Source organism: Danio aesculapii, chromosome 12 (assembly GCF_903798145.1).
Source record: "Danio aesculapii chromosome 12, fDanAes4.1, whole genome shotgun sequence".
Lineage (NCBI taxonomy): Eukaryota > Metazoa > Chordata > Actinopteri > Cypriniformes > Danionidae > Danio > Danio aesculapii.
The window spans coordinates 580,152-598,351 of record NC_079446.1 but is presented as its reverse complement, the minus strand read 5'-3'; the positions used below and the strand labels follow the sequence as shown (position 1 = coordinate 598,351).

Sequence of the window (18,200 nt, the reverse complement as noted above, 5' to 3'; positions counted from 1 at the left end):
TTAGCTGCAAATATGCATTCTGTGTGAATGTCTCCTAAACACGTGCATGTGGTGAACATTCTGCAGTGAAAACTGGTCGGATGACAACAATTCTATGCACTCGCACAAATCCTCCCAAATATGTTTTGAGCTCGCATAGACAAAATTTGAGTGCGTATTTCGAGCCCTACAATTTCAAATTCAAGCAGGTTCAAGCACTTTGTCCAAAATCCAAGCACTTTCCTAACCTTGAAAACACTATATTAAAAATCAAGCGTTTTCCAGGATTTCCAGCAGCCGTCTGAACCCTGTGCATATGAACTCTGCTGTAGTGAGTAAGGCCTGCGTCTGCGCTTCAGTGATGCAGCTCTCCATTGCTGCAGATGTGAAATGTTGTTGTGCTGACTGTAAAAGGCCTCAGCCCTCCGTCAGTCTGTCATCACAGTGCTTCAGTATTATTATTCTTATATTATTATTCCCTCCAGAACTGTCTTGAGCATCTGTCTGCCCTCACACCTCCAAAAGCCAGCGCGTTCATTGCGTTTGGTCTTCATCTTCTGAGGTGCAGCTCATTTATTATAGGAGAACAAACACCACAGTGGAGAATCCCAACAGTGCAGCAAACTCCACTTCTCTCAGTGATATCTGTGCAGGAGCAGCAGGAGCTCATTCTCTTGTTTCTCATTGGACGGAAACTCTGATTTATTCACTAATGCTTTATGCCATATTACAGTTTTGCGCATAAATTTAATTTGTACAATACACCAATCCACTAATTATGTTTTGTTATTATACCTGTTAACGCCAATACCGTGATCATAACATCAACAATTAATAACAATGAGAAAATGTGATACCAGCAGAAGCCTAGCAACGATCACACTAAAATAAAACAGAGATATTTCTGATCTAATTAAATCTAATTCAAGCTCTTATCAAAGTGCGAACATTAATACTTTAAAACACTATGGATGACTATAAACATGATCAGATATTCAGACTCAGAGTGGCTATGTTCCTCTCTCGTCTTTATTTTCAGAACAGCAGCTAATGAGGAGGCGGGGCTAAGGATACCCAAGGCCACATCTGATTGGTCTGATACAAATAAACAACCAACGCAAGCCACACCCAAATGTTGGCGCATAAAATATATTTAATTTAGAGCGCATATTGAGACAGAACAGCAGCACAACACTATGATAGTTCTTCATATCACACACCCCTATTTTAAACTCGATTCAATTGAGCATTCATATAATTATAATTAATGAAAGGACTTACCGATTCATCCAGTGCGAAGCGTAAGCAGCCGTGTTCATACAGGACGAAGAATCGCCGCTGCCATTTCTGCATTTAAAGGAAGGATCATTAATAACGATCAGATTTGCTAGTAATTTTAAAGCTGGAATAAAATGGTTTAAAATCCAATATATTTTTCTAAATGAATGTTGCTGATTTTAATGTGAACAGTGGAGCGGCTTTACTTTACATCCACAGAAAAGTAAGACTAATGAAGACTGCAGAAGTCAAAGATCTATTTGAATTGTTGAGCCTGACATGTTTACTGCTCCAAAATATTACAAATGTTTCATAAAATAAAATATAGTGTGTTCAATACGGGGAAAAGTAGTTGTATTTTTACCCAGACATATTGTAGAGCACTGATCACAATACCGTGATATACTTTGATCCAAGCTTATCATACAGTCAGAATCATATTCCAGCCCATGCCTAATAGAAACACACATATGCAGCGAAGAACGCCACGTCTCTTACCCGTGATCTCTGCATGGGGTTGTCAAAATCCGTCCCCTCTGGAGCCAAACACAGCCATCCACCATAGATCGGCTTGGCCTGCAAAACAATCACCATACATTATTAATACTTGCATTACAACTCTTGATTCTGATTGGGTGATGAGCACTCTAAGGTGTTTGGTTATTGTCAGATAAACACACACAGCTAAAGTAGTTCCGGCAGGTTTAGAGTGCATTACAGCTCCATATCACTCCACTGAATGATGTTATTTCACAGCTACACCAGTCAGAAATCACATCAGTACACAACAGAAGGAGGAGGAGGAGATGAGGAGGACACTAGTGGTACACACATGAGACGCTTGAGGAGGACAAACACCTGACTAATGAACTCTCAGATAGACAACATCTAAACAGGGGATTCACAGCTGTGCTGGAGACCAGAGGAAAGGCAGAATAACGCACTCCAGGATGTTGAATGGGGATTATTTCTTTAAAAATCAGCGATCTTCACTGCCTGATAGATATACGATATGAAGTGGGTCTCAGATCGGATAGGAAGCACTGCATTAAATTCCATTTCCCCCCACCATCTCTTTAAAATATGACCATTTATTTTACCCCAGTGCTAGTGCATCTCATTTTACGCTTGAGCAACTAAATGAATGCTTAAGTCTAATTAACTGAATGTATTGTAATTACATTATAACATCAATGCTGTAAAAACAACCTTGTGAAATTAAAAATACTCACATTAAGCTTTCACCAGAAGTTTTTCGTTGGCTTTAAAACTCTATCTGTGCATAGAGCCCATTATTAGATGATAATGCATCACATCACCGCATCTGATGTGGATTATTTTCTGATGATTTAATGGCCTGTAATCAATTATTCCTTACATACTCAATCAACTATAACAACATTTGGTGTTAAAGGTACATTTTAGGATTTGATTGTGACCATGTTGTCATTAGAGTCCGACCGATATGGGCTTTTCTGGGGCCGATATTGATATCAGGGAGTGAAAAATACTGATATAAATATATCGGCCGATATTCATTATAGTACAGTACCAGTCAAAAGGACATGCTCTCATTCCTATGTCCAACTTTTGACCAGTACTATATATATATATATATATATATATATATAAATAAAATATAGTATATACATAAAACCGATATAGATATATAGATCTATTATCTATCTATACATACATTCATAAACACATACACGCACATACATGCATACATACATACACATATATACACGCATACAAGCACATTTTTCAAAAATAAATATCAGAAATAATAAATGTTCAACACATTCTGTTATAATTATAATATTATAATACTAGAAATAACTTGATCTTGTTATTTAGTAGTGTTTTAAAATCACTTAATGGGGTATATTTTATTTAATGGAATTACATTTTAACTAATCAAAATGGTAAAGAAATAAAATCAGGATTTTTTTTTAATTTAACAACATTTAGAAAGTAAAAATAGTGACTGAACACAAACTAATGAAGCTATGCCAACCAGGAGTCACTCTCACTTGAATTCTTAAGTCATGATTTAAAATAGTTTTGTCTGATAAAAATCAACACATCTACACCACAAGGGCCTAGATACTGGTGTTGGCTATTGCTTCATTTGCTTCAGTGTTTTAGTAACACATGTAATGTGCATGACAGAAGCACCAAGACGGCTGTAAAAATCACAGTGTGGATATTGTGACACAAATAAGTCAATGTATAGAAAACCCTGGCAATAGATTGGGTCATTGTGATCACTTAAATGACTTGCAGAAGTGGTGATGTACAGATGCAGGATCAGATGCAGCCGAGCAGGACTAGGCAAGTTGATAAAGCTTTCCCCGTAAAGCAGAAGTTTTGCCTCAAAGCATTAAAAAAGCGGTGCTATTAAACAGCGTCTGGCCGGCAATGAAAAACGCCAGCTCATCTTATTCAAAGCTGACACATTTATGAGCTGCTCTTCTCACTGCCATGCCAAAACCTGAATCCAGAGACGAATATCTTCACCAACACATGCAGGATCAGAACCCTGAGGCTGTGAGCCATTTATTTATCCGAGTAAGTTGCACTTGTTGGTTCCAGTGCTTTTATTCATGTTTATAAGCATTACTGTATTGTGGAAAAGACTAGAATTATAGGATCACAGAGTCTAGATGTTTTTATTATATTCATTTTCAATCAGATATCCCGGGCCGGGACTATACAAATAGATTTGTTTTTATCAATTAGATTTTATGCATATTGATAGATTGCAGCAATTGTCCTGCATGTGTTAATTCCATTACTATTTTAGAACCGAATAATGTCTAAAGCTTTTATTAGTCTTTTGAATTTTTTTTTTTTATATTTAATTTGTGTCTATTTAGTTTTACCTTTTTTGTTTTGGTTAATTTAGTTTAACTCAATTAAAGATTAAGGAGAAATGAGGAATATTTTAAAGTCATTGAACATTGAATCATCCGTACAGAGAGAGACCAATCAAAACAGACTTGGGCAGCTGACCAATCAGAGAAGATTTGACTTAGAGAAGTGGGAGGGGTTTACAAACCTTAACTGATCAGTTTTTTTTTGTATCATAATTGTCCTTCATAATAGCTCACTTATAAACAAAACTATCCCCTCGCAAAAGATTAGTCTCTAAATCCCCTTAGCTAGTTGTGTTATATTTAATATCTTGAGTTTTTTCCTCCTTCACTTTGGTCAATTGGTGAAGTTTGTTCCTAATCACAGTTTCCACTAGCTTGTTTGGTTTGGGACTTGTGGAGCTGCGCATGGATGGATTTGCTCTTCAGTGTTTGGACTTTCAGCAGTGAAAATTAAACCACACTGACCTGAACTAAACTAAACTGAACTTCAACTGGACTGACACAGTTTCAATCTACTAGAACTTCTGTGTTCAGCTGCTTTGACACAATCTACATTGCAAAAGTGCTCGAGAAATAAAGACGAATGAATGAATATTTGAAAATCTTTCCTGCTACCGATCTACATTGCAATCAAAGTGTCTGATTTGCATAATCGAATCAACACACAAAAACTCTGAAATTGTAGTCTCATTCCTAACACAGAAAAACCAATCAAAACAGACTTGGCCAGCTGACCAATCAGAGAAGAGTTGTCCTAGAGAAGGGGGAGGGGTTTAGCAACCTTTCGCATCGAAATCATTGCAAAATTAATTCGAACATTAAATACATATTCAGAGAAAATTGCACTGTTTTCTGATTTTACAGCTGCATTTGAGTAGAGTCGGAGACTTTAACAGCATATTAGGAGAAATAAATAAAACACACGATGTGACCAGCTCTTTAAATGTGTTTTTAGTCAAAGAGACCTGTGTTCAAGCTATACATTTAATCAGTTCATGCATTCCCTGGGAACTGAACCAATGACCTTGCTGTTTCCATTGCTGTAATCTAGTTTACTCAAGAAGAATGCTGCAAATACTGATATCACATACTGCACACTGGCTTTATATTAGCCAATGACCACCCTGCACCGACATCAGCACTGGCTAATCAATGTAGCTCATTTGCATAGTCCAATGACATCCAAAAACACTAAAATGGGCATTAAATCCCTGATGTGGAGAGACCAATGTGTGGAGAAAAACCAATCAAAACAGACTTGGCCAGCTGACCAATCAGAGAAGAGTTATCTTACAGACCTTAAGCTCTGAACTGATTCAAATGAATCAAATCATTGCAAAATGATTCGAACAAATAAATATTCAGAGAAAACGGCAATGTTTTCTAATTTTATAGATGCATTTAATATTAGGAGAATTTAAAAACGCCAAATAATCATCTGTTTATATGTGCTTTTATTCAAAATAACTTGAAGCTATATATTTAATCAGTTCATGCATTCCCTGGGAACTGAACCAATGACCTTGGTGTTGCCATTGTCGTAATCTAGTTTGCTTTAGGAAGAATGCTGTACATACTGATATCACATACTGCACACTGGCTTTATATTCGTCAATGGACGCCCTGCACCGACATCAGCACTCACAAACACACACTGGCTGATCATTACCCATAAATACTTTAAAACAACAGAGCGTCCCCTGGGGAGCAGAAGTAGCTGTTTTCCTCTGTGGAAGAGGTGGGGGATTGAAAGCAAAACAAAAGCCAGCTGTGAGTGGAGCGTACGGGGCAGAGCGAGAGCGGCGTCACACCCCTGTGCTTTCCTCCACACATTGAAGATCCGCTTCCTCTCTGCGGCTCCATCTGACCCCCAACAAACGCATCACATTCAACTCCCAATTTCCTCCAGGCTGAAGATCCCAGCGGTGCACTCCATCCCCTCAGCCCTGAACTTCCACCCCCCGAAAACTGAACATCCCGACGCCCAACCGCAGCTTCAGAAGAGAGGAGCGACCTCTGAGAAACTCTGCTCCATTTTCCCAACACGCACTTCCTTTCACAAGACCCCCCCCCCAATCCCACATAGCCCATAATAGAAACACACTGGGACGCTGAGCGGATTGATGCAACTCTGCTATTTCAACATGTGGGCTGTTTTCTCCAAGTAAAACACGAGAACAGAAGACATGTGAAATCAAGATCTCCATAATGCTCTCATTATTGAATTACAGCACTTACAAATTAAAATGTAATAGGGTTTAAAGGTGCTGTATGCAAGTTTCTGACTCTTTTAAATCATTATATGTTTGCAGATACCAAAGAAACAGTACAGAAGACATGCACAACACATGAGGAACAGGAACCCTGCGGCTGTGATGTCACACTTGTTGGTTCCAGTGATTTTATTCATGTTTATAACCATGCTGTATTTGTGAAAAAGACTAGTATTATAGGATTATAGATGTTTTTATTATTTTATACATTTCTATCCATTCATTTTTAATCAGATATCCAGGGCTGGGTCGATTAAAATTGATTTTTTTGCATAATCTAAGTGCATAAGTACATAGTGTACACTGAAAACCCTAATAAGTTGACTGAACTAAATTAATTGAGTAAACTCGTTGCCTCAATTTAATTGAGTAACAGAGTCTCCAAAAACGTGCATATTTAAGTTTAACTTGCCGGTTTTGTAGATTATACTTAAATTGTTCAGTTCAGTGTGTGTGTCTGTGTGTGTAATTATATACTATAAAAGAAAAATAAGTAGCCATTTATTCCCATTATGGTGAATAATTATACATGAAGCCTTGTTTTCTGATAAAAAAAGACTAAAAGGTTGCACATATTAGACTTTTACAGTCAAGACTACAATAAAAATGACCTATTTTTTTACCTATACTTGAAATCTTAAGTTTATGCATTTTCATTGTATACAAGTTAAATTAACTCATATTTTTAGGTCACAGGAACAAAATGCTCAATTTTAAGTAATGTTCAGTCAACTTTACTTGATTGTTTAAGACAACATTAGGGTTTACAGTGTATAGTGTGCCATTTGGGACGCAGGTAATGACTCATTTCTTTAAACATCGTGGAGAAACTATATATTGGGAGTAGGACTGGCCGATTAATTGAAAAGTAATCGAAAATTGACATTCAGAATCTATAATTGATCTACTTCTTCCAGGTCAATTTTTTTAACTTTCCCTACCATGTGTGTAGTCAAGGGTTTGCAGCCACATCTGACCTCTGGCCATGTAGGACGATGGACCTATTCTTAAGCCTTACTTTGCACTACAGTGATGATGTTTGGAAGCTGTGCCAGAGATGCTCTGAGACGGCACATTTTCCATTACATTAAAATGACTATTTACATTAAAACATTTGTTTACAGATGATGTAAGAAATGCACTGTTTAAAATACTACTTCAAGGATGAGTTATTTTATTTAGAAGAGATGCTGCTTATTGTCTACTTTTTAATATGATAAACACTGAAAATATACATTTTTTTACTAAAAGTGCAAGCTTCTTTTACTTTTCTATAAGAAAAAAGTACGTTTTAGGCAATGCGTGATTTAATTTCAGTTGTTCAACGTTGAATGTTCAATAAATGATCATAGATAGTAGATAGTGCGTATTTCCTTCAGTTTATAATCAAGTAATGCACCGTTCATTCAGAAATCTCTCACTTGTAGTATGTGAGCATATTTAAACCTGTCAGTGAACTATGAGGGCAAAAAAATCAAATAAATAATCATAATCGAGTTAAAATGTTTAATTAATCAAGATTTAGATTTTAGGCCACACCGCTCAGCGCTAATCGGGAGTCATTTATCTAAATATCTTCCTTTGTGTTGAACAAGGCTGAACGAATGACGTCTGGGTGAAGTGTGTCTTTAACTGTGAATGCTTTCCAAAGCCAGGATACTAAACATATAAGATCTGCCTGTGCAGAGCGAATAAACAGCAAATCTCATTTGAGCTCATCTCTTCTAATAGACTCCAAGCACGATCGCTTTCTCATGTCTCACTGCAACGAAACCGTGTGAGCAAATCAAGCCCAAATTAAATCCTGAGGTGTTAACACAACAGAACAGAGAAATACTGATGTGATCCACTCTAGTTGAAATGAAATATTTACTATATTACTAGTTTTAGTGCATCTAATGTGCTTTTCTGCTTTATTTAGATTGTTTAAAACTACAATCAATAACGCAAACATGTTCAATATTCCTACATTGAGTTCAGCTCTAAAGGAAACCTTGGCTATCAAGACAGTGTTTCCCACACATAGACTTTACTTGAGCGGGCCGGCCAGGTATATTAACGGCCGCCCAAGTATAGTGACTAGGCTTGGGCGGTAATATGGTATTATGGTATACCGCGGCATCTAAAAATAGCATAATAGTCAGCAGCGTAGCGCAAAATGCTAGCTTGGTGATGTTTATGTGTGTGTGTGTGTGAATGAGAGAGAGCGCCCCGCGCAGATCTCTAATACGAACAAGACAAACAGGTCACCGCTAACTTAAGGTCGCATGTACGGTATTCAGTTTCTGAATGGTTTAGGCACAAGCCAACAGTTTGGTGACGCTGTCTTACATCATAATTGTTTTTATTCTGCACAGTAATACCGGATTTGGGGGTAAAATAGGGAGAAGGTTTGACGTTAGCAAAATTTGAATACCGCCCAAGCCTAATAGTGACATTTTTTAAAATATTATTAAGATCCTTTAGATTTTTTTTGTATCCGCCCAATAAAACCAAACATCTGCGATTGATTAAGTAAAGGAAAATCTTCTCTCGTTTACTCGTTTTGTTCTGTGTGCATGAGACCTGTCTGTCGGCACTCACTCAGACATTTTCACTTGCTTCGCAGATCCACAGAGACGTGCCTTTTGGGGACTTAAAAAGTTCATCCGGCCCAGTTTTCTAAGTCTCCTAAAATGTCCAGGATTCAACTTTTGCTTTCGCTTTCTAAAGCTTGTATGCGTTTTTGCATTACTCTTCTTTTTAAAGGCTACTTTCCGCCTGCTTCACAGCTGACAGCCGCAAGACCGAGAGAAAAAGTAAATAATCGATTCTATAATCTAAACGACTCAGAAAAACTTTACTATATACTCAGAGAGGACTTAATGACTGGTCTAAACTGGCAGCAAAATATTATTAGTAATGGTTAATCAACTCATTTGCCTTATTTAACCAATCTACAAGTTTTAATCTTGTATTTATGATATTTTATAGAGATAATGTCTGTTTTTATGAATTTCTCAGTCATTTATTTCTCTTTTGATGATTATTTGATTAATTTGATGATGTTAATATACTGCATATAGGCTATTTTATGTACATATCTAAAATACTTTCTTTCATTCTCAAAGCAGAATACCAGAGAAGCAGATTTGACCAGTCAGTGGGTGCACACGGCTCCTGAATAGCATAAAAGTAAGAGAAATAGTGGATTTATTTTTATTTAAACAGTCTTTTTTTATGTACTTTAACCCATTTAAAAGAAACCGTGTATAACACTGCCATAATAAATAACATTTTTGTTAAAAATGTAATTATGTTTCGTCTGTGGCATATAGTTAACTATTGATGTGATGTGGGTAAATGGTGTGTTTCAATCCGAACACCACTGCAAGTATATTTCAAACCTGTGGGAAGCACTGCAAGACTTGCATGCCTTAATGTAAAGTAAATTATGCATCTTTTTAAAATATGTAGAAAAACAACCACAACATATTTATGTTAATCAAAAAACCAGCAATGTTATAATGTTCATACAGTATAGGGCTGGACGATAAATCAATTAACTCAAGTGTGTAGTTTACATTCATTCGGTTTTCACTAACACATGTGACGCTCCCCTCTGGGCTCCTGTACTTCCCACACATTTGCCATAAGAACACATAAACAACATGGCAGTGAGCAGGGAAGAACTTGCACACAAATCAGTGAGATCTAATGCTAAAGTATATGATAATTCTAAATAATCCTATTTATTTCCTATATATTTAGTGGTGCAGAGATCCCATAATTGCATTGTATACGGTTGCCATGACAACTAATCACGCAGCCTGCTTAACGGTGTCATAAATGCGAATGAATATTGAATTTGTTGTTGAAAGCGGTTGAGCCAATCAGTTTTAAATGCATTCATTCATGTATGATTTTAATATTGAACACAAAAGCTGACATATGACCAGATCTGTGTGTGCAAACAAACAAAACCCCACTGAATATTTATAAGTAAAGGCATGTTTGGAAATGTAGTCATACTTCTGTCATCATTTTGGTGAAAGTAAGCAATATAATTACACCGCATTACATTTAAGAGACAATAATGTTGTAATGTCACTGAAAAGGCAGTAAGTAGTAATATATAACGCATTACATTCTGAAAGTAGCTAGCCCGACTCTGATCACTGATTATCAGTAAATCAGCAGGTTTTGTTATTCAGAGCGCAGCAGTGGCTTCAGGAAGCAAAAACCTTTCCTCTGTAGAGAAACTGATTTTGATCATCAGATAAAGCTTTAAAAGCAGACCTGCTGCTGCTGCGCTAGCTTAAACCAATAGTTTTACTGTTGCTCATTGTTTTTAATTCGATTGTGTCAGTGGTGATGCAATGCATTGTGGGATTTTAGTTCTTTCCCTCCTTAGAAGGACAGTTCACCCAATGAAAATGTCCTTACTCACACTCAAGTGGTTCTATACGTTTATGAGTGGAGATAATCTGAAGAATGTTCAGCCATTGACAAGGAACAAAACAATACTACTGAAGTCAAAGGATGTTTGTTTTTCAGCATTCTTCATTATATCTTCCTTTGTGTTCAATAGAAGAAAGAAACTTAAACAGGTTTGGAAAAATGGAGGAGGAGGAAATGATGACATGATTTTTGGGTGAACTGTCCCTTTATATTGGTTCAGTTTCGAGGTTTGCACCTTGTCTGCACATCTGAATAGTCACAATTTGGCTCTATAGTGTCCAGTGCAAACAAATGTGATTGACAACGCTGTATTACTGAATATTAGGTGTTTTAAACCTCGACTATGCCAGCCAAAACTACTGTACTAGACATATTATCATAGCATATTTGCTTTGAGAAGACCATCCAAACATCAGCTGTGGCTGCCAGAATTTTAGCATTAAAAATACGATATGAACACATTTCTAATTAATCTGGTAAACTACCCTTTTTTGGTCATTTAATGAATCAACAGGGCATCACGGTGGTGCAGTGGGTAGCACAATCGCCTCACGGCAAAAAAGTTGCTGGTTCGAGTCCCGGCTGGGTCAGTTGGTGTTTCTGTGTGGAGTTTGCATGTTCTCCCCGTGTTGGTGTGGGTTTCCTCCGGGTGCTCCGGTTTCCCCCACAGTCCAAACATGCGCTATAGAGGAATGGATCAACTAAATTGGCCGTAGTGTATGAGTGGAAAACACCCATACACTCTTGCATTCACAGTGTTGGATTGCGGCTGGTAGGGCATCCGCTGCATAAAACATATGCTGGAATAGTTGGCGGTTCATTCCGCTGTGGCAAGCCCTGATTAATAAAGGGACCAAGCTGAAAAGAAAATGAAGGAATGAATAATACACCAATGTTTTTGAAGTACTAACATCACATCATATGCTCTGATACACAGATGAAAACACAACCAGAAGCATATGATGATGAGAAAATCATGTTCTTTTCATTCCTTCGTTTTCCCTCAGCTTAGTCTGCATTTCAGAGATCGCCACAGCGGAATGAACTGCCAATTATACAGGCATTTGCTTTACGCAGCGGATGCCCTTCCAGCTCATATACTTTTCTAATAGAAAAGCATACTAATATATAGAAGGTGCTCAGTGTCATTCACACAACTGCTAAACACCATCATGGTAGCACATAAATGATGGGAAAAAACTTAAGAGCCATGTTATTGATCTCACAATATGTGCAATAGTCACATCGCAAGATTTGCAATGTTGAGTCTGAATTATAGCTAGCCAGGAGCTACAGAATTGTAATTATTGAATTTATACAGAATTTATACAATTTCTGCTTTAAAAAAGTCCAAATATCTACATTTCAAATCAAAAACACAATTATTTCACTTGCCCCACTGACATATTTTAACTTGAGATAAGACTTTTTAGATATTTGGACTAGAAACGAGACAAAGCAAAGTAAAATAAAAGCTTTTTTTGCTGTGCGATTATTCAATTTCTGTAGCTGAATACTGTTAGACTCAATAGAAATCCATCCAACAGTGCTATTCATATTATCTTGCGACAGTATCCAATATTTCTAGCAGTAAAAAAAAAGATTTTTCCAATATTGTGCAGCACTAATGAAAATCAAATTTACAGTTATTTACCATGTATATATTAAAGAAACTTACTGTTAACCAGGTTACAGATTTTACCATGAAAATCACAACCATTGAGTCCACTCATTCACAGTGACTTCTGTTCAGCCCTGAGAAGTGGAGAGCATTCCATCAGGAACCAGTCTGTGAAAATTACAGTATTTTGAAAGCCTCTTACCCCCTGCCCTGGGGAAGAAAATGACTGTGTGCTGCCAACATTTCTCAAAGGAACTGTTTGGCTCAAACATCCAGCGTTCAACTTCCTCTGAGACTTCCAAGGAAAAGATAAAGACACGCATATATACATCATATAGCTCCACAACGGTCAGCGTTTGGCTCTTACTATTGAATAAAAGAGGCAGCATCACTGGGTTATATACAATCTGGATGATGCAATCAGATTACAAAAATCAAGTACTTGTAATTACGGTAAACTACTTTTACACATACTCAAATCACACTAGTTACTTTATGGATTATATATTATTTACACAATGGAAGCAAGTTATTTACAACTCACTGATTACCCTGACTTCTAGTGTTTTTTTAGAGAAAATATTTGATGTCACAGTGATATTACTGTAACTTGGTATTATTTAACTATTATTTATCTCAGTAAACACTAACAGTGAGGTATATTAGTATATTACTTGTGTGCTATTAACGGTCCATCATTACACTTTAAACAGAAGCTCTTTACTAATGAGATCTTATTTCAGTAGCATTAATTGTACATTATAATCATTTTCCAAATAAATTAAAACATTTCTTCACTCTGAATATTTATGTACACCCCCTCACAAAAGTCTTGTGGCCTTTCCAAATAATAACTGGACTTCTAGTTGATGATTTGGTATCAGAAGTGTCTTATATGAAAGGTAAAGGCCTCTAGATGAGGCTTATTTGAGCACAATATAATCTGATCATGTCTTGATTATTAATGATTTCATTAGGACAGTAAGGTCTGACTCTGTCACTGAAGCTTCAGTAATGTCCAGTATAGAATATGTGCTCATGCTGCAGTGGAAACAGAATGAATATTGTGTCTGACTCCATCATGAGCTTGGAGGACTGCATCCATACATCTCTGACATGACTCAAATCACTGATTAATAAAGTCATCTGGAATGGTGAAGAAAGCCTTCTTGCAGGACTCCCAGAGTTCATCAAGAGTCTTTGTGTTCATCTTCAACGCCTCCTCCTTCACATGCTCAATAATGTTCATATCTGGTGACTGGGCTGGCCAATCCTGGAGCAGCTTGACCTTCTCTGCTTTCAGGAGCTTTGATGTGGAGGCTGAAGTATGAGAAGGAGCGCTATCCTGCTGGAGAATTGTCCCTCTCCTGTGGTTTGTAATGTAATGGGCAGCACAAATGTCTTGATACCTCAGGCTGTTGATGTTGATCATCCACTCTGCAGATCTCTCGCACACCCCCATACTGAATGTAACCCCAAACCATGATTTCTCCTTCACCAAACTTGACTGATTTCTGTGAGAATCTTGGCTCCATGCTGGTTCCAGTAGGTCTTCTGCAGTATTGTGATGATTGTAATGCAGCTTAACAGATGATCCATCAGAGAAATCCACCTTCAGCCACTTTTACAGATGATCAACTAGAAGTTATCATTTGTTGCTCTTACAACTGAGATCCACCACAAGACTTTTGTCAGGTAGTGTATGTATTTGTAATCATACCAGTCACAGTAACCTTTTATGTAGCCCATGTCATAATTGTGATAATACAGAATATCGGGATATTACCGCAACATAAAATATGATACCATCATAAGCCTAGTGTGCATTGATTCATCTTAAAGTGTTTGTATATGTTAGAGAATGGATTAAACAGCTTACACAATTGCGTTTACATCTGTCTGAACTTTCAGACTTTTTTTAATGCACAGGCTGTCAATATAGATACCAAAAATACACAAAAAAGATATGAAAAACAGTCATGACAACAGATGTTTTCTTTAACCTAATGTCGTCTACTTTAACTTATCTCCAGTTAATCAGGTTTAATGTGATATTATCTGTCAGTTTGACTTACGTTGAGATGACTAAAGTCTTTTGGAATAATAAGCTGTGTCATTTTGTGCGTGTTGGTCAACCTCCATTTTATATCTATAAAAACTAAACAACAACTGGAGAACGTACTTGGTGTAGCATATGGTCAGCGTCTAATCTGAGCATTTGTTAATACTGTTGCCCAAACAAACAATGAAGAATGAAATAAACTGAGCCTCTGAGGACCGCCGTTACACAATCCCCAAGCCCAAACCCGCTCAGAGACTGTAGAAGAGTGCTGGGTCATTCATCTGAGTGGGATTACTGAGTGATGTAATCCATAACACTGACTCATGAATGTGGAACCGAATGGGTTAACCGCTGGTAATCTCACTCAAACCACAACACACACACTGACGCATCTCAACCATTCTGAAGGAGATTGAAGCAATTAGAAAAGCACTGGTGGTCTGAAACTATGAAGGAAATATGGTCAAAGGTTGTGTTTTCATGATATCAACCAAAACTTTCAGTCTCTGAAACATAATGACACACAGCATTTGATACTGTAAATATGATGGGTTATTTCAACCCAATTCTGGGTAAAATACGGATTAAATGGGTTAATTTATTTTATTAAATTTATAGGACCAAATTTAACCCAACGTTCGGGTTTGTCCATATTATTAAATTGAGAATGCGTGAGATTTGCGGAGTTGTTGCAAAGTCAGAGTGAAACTTGCTCATTTGTATGTGTTTTAAAGGCATTTTAAGAGATTCATGCAGAATAACACACAACATTTGTAACTTTAATGAAGATTAATTTTACTGAATTATTTACACAATGAAGACTGTATCTGTATCTGAATACTGTTTGACTCTCTAGAAAACCACCAAGGCACTGTTATTTGACTTTTTTCTTTACTCTATGCTAATTATTCTTTCTTGCAATTGGTTCATTATTTTTATACATGATTCACACCCTTAAAAATCACCACAATCTATCTAAATCAATGAGTTTCCCCCCAAATAGAGCTGTTCAAGCCATCTGGTAAATTTGTATTCATATCACAATCTACAAATCACAGAAAAACTAAATATCTCAAAGTCAGATTTTTCACAATATCATGCAGCTCTAGTCCATATATACAGGAGTAGTCAAACATTTGAAGTGGATCAAAAAAACATTTTCAAAATTGTCTTAACACAAGAATGGGTGCGGTTCAATTGTTTTAGACAGTTTTCCTAAACTTTTTTGATCCACTTCAAATGTTGACGACTGTACATTTTACCCAATTTGGGTTTAAATAACCCAGCAATACTTAGGGTGATGGACTTTATGCTCAGATCACACACACACATCTGTAATCCTGACAAGAAAGCCTCTGGTTATGAAAACACCAGGCTTCATCCTTCTTCTAGCTGAGGATATAACTCCATTCACAGGCATTATAAAGAAAATAGAACATTTTTGACCAATCAGAAATCAGGGGTGATCTCTGCTGGCTTCTGATTGGTTTGTGCAGTGTTCCAAACGTTCCAAGTGGTTTACCAACAACAATTCATATATAACGTACACATATTAAAGGGACAGTCCACCCAAAACTGAAACTTCTCTCATCATTGACTGTCAACCTGTAACAATTGGCTTCCTTAGTATTTGTTTTCCTAAAACAGAAGTCGATGGTTACAGGTTTTGGGAATTCTTCAAAATGGCTTTTTTACTGTTCAACGGAATAAAGAAACTCATAACGCTTTGGAACCACTTGAGGGAGAGTAAACAGTGAGCTAATTTTAATTGAGTGATTGATCCCTTTAACTCAAGCATAACATATCAGTGAGAATCTTAAAATGTACACAAACATACACCAGAATACTGCCACTTAAATATAAAAAGCCTCACTATTCTGTTAACATTTAACGCCAGTTGAAAGTTAACAGGACAAACCCTTTCTAAACAAAACGGGTGGTTGATTTTACTGATTAGCGGTGACTGCACACTGATCGATAAAGAGCTGTCAGCTAACGAAAATCCAACACACCACACCGCTTTCAACTGGGGTAAAGTTGGCTTTATATTCACACATTCAGACCTTCTCAATATAATTTAATCAAATATAATTGAGTAAAATTTGCAAATTCTAAATAGAGAAATCACATTAGCAACCAATCAAAACACAAATCATAGTACAGCATAGTCACAGTCAATCAAATAGCGTTGATGATGTTTTGAAGTCATATACCCTCCGTGTGATTCCCAATATTCAAAGAATCAGGGTAAACAATATATGTGTGTTTAATATACAAGTTTACACTGAACTAATGTGTGAATATAAAACCAAAATTACCACAATCCTGTGTCACAGATTGGGTTAAAGTTGGTTTTATATTTGCACGTTCAGACTTTCTCCTTAATAATATAATTTGAGAAAAGATTCTTTAATTCTAAATAGGGAAATAATATTAGCAACCAAAAGACAACATAGTCCACAGTCGATCAAATAGTGCTAATGTTGTTTTTAAGTCGTATACCTTACATGTGAATTCTGATACAATAGGTACATATAATATACAAGTTGTCACTGAACGAATGTGTAAATAGAAAACCAGCTCTACCTCAATCCACTTTCACAAATTGAGATAAAGTTGGTTTTATATCAAAGTACAACGCTGTTTACAGTCAATTAAATAGTGCTAATGTTGTTTTGAAGTCATACTCACATGCGAGTTCACATCTAGTATTCTAAATAGCGAGGTAAACATTACAGGAACCGTGTGACCAGCTGCCACCGAACGACTGTGCGAATATAAACCCAACTTTACCTCAATCCGCTTTCACACAGCGTTCACACAGGCGAGTGCTAAACCGAATCGAGCCGTTCATACCTGATTGAGATCCTGATCCGTCAGCAGATGCAGCTCTCGCGGCTTGAAGCAGTTCTGACACTTGCTTTTGTTGAAAATGTTCGCCTGAAATTTCCTACACGTGTTTTCCTTCGCGCTCGACATCTTTCACTCCTGCGTTTGTGCGCGTTTTCGATGCCGCACCGAATAGCAGAGCGACCGTTACAATCCCGAGAGTCTTCAGCCGATCCTGGAGCCCGACCTCAGGCTACACATGACCGGTAACGGCGGCGGCGGCTGCCCGGTAACGGTTTTAACGGGAGGACGAGCGCTTTATGTAAGCAGATCTCTAGTCGACAGGCCTGATGTGCTGGAGTTCATGGCCTGCCCTCACAAAGCCACTCTCTAATCGCATTTCTGCCCGATCAATGCTGGAATTGTGCAAGCGGTAAACAAAGCGCTAATTTCACGTGTTCCCGCGCTCGACCGAAGGCTGGAGCTCCCGGTGGAGACGCAGGATTCCCGGCGGTGTGGAAACGCGGAGCTCCGTGGGTCTTCGGTCCCGGCTGAAGTTTCCTCTGTTAGCGGCTAACGGAGGCTCTCGGTCCCGGTGGATCACAAGCCAGAGCTTGGCGAAGCTCCGCCAGCAGCAGCAGTGCGCATGTCTGAGCTCGACCCTACGGCTCCATCAGCTGCCAGAGGCGACCAGGGAAAGGTTTACCGGGACGAAAGGCGGTCTGTTTTCTTCCTCAGCGGCGCTCGAGCTTCCCAATGGAGGAGGACGCGAGCTCGCAGATCTGCTGCTGCTGCTGGAATTCTGGATTCTCTCGCGAGAGTTCAGACTGAACGCG

At 37.7% G+C, this 18,200-nt stretch overlaps 1 protein-coding gene across 3 annotated transcripts in view; it reads right to left on the bottom strand.

Moving 5' to 3' along the window:
- mprip (myosin phosphatase Rho interacting protein) overlaps positions 1–18,164 on the bottom strand; it is a 77,025-nt gene extending 58,861 nt beyond the window's left edge. For all 3 annotated transcript variants that reach the window (XM_056470127.1, XM_056470126.1, XM_056470128.1), the window contains exons 1-3: positions 17,392–18,164; positions 1,756–1,833; positions 1,261–1,326 (exon numbers count right to left, since the gene is read on the bottom strand). In XM_056470127.1, coding sequence (XP_056326102.1) covers positions 1,261–1,326; positions 1,756–1,833; positions 17,392–17,514 — 267 coding nt within the window. In that variant the 5' untranslated portion in view covers positions 17,515–18,164. The remainder of the gene's footprint in view (positions 1–1,260; positions 1,327–1,755; positions 1,834–17,391) is intronic.
- Between the last annotated feature and the right edge of the window lie 36 nt (positions 18,165–18,200).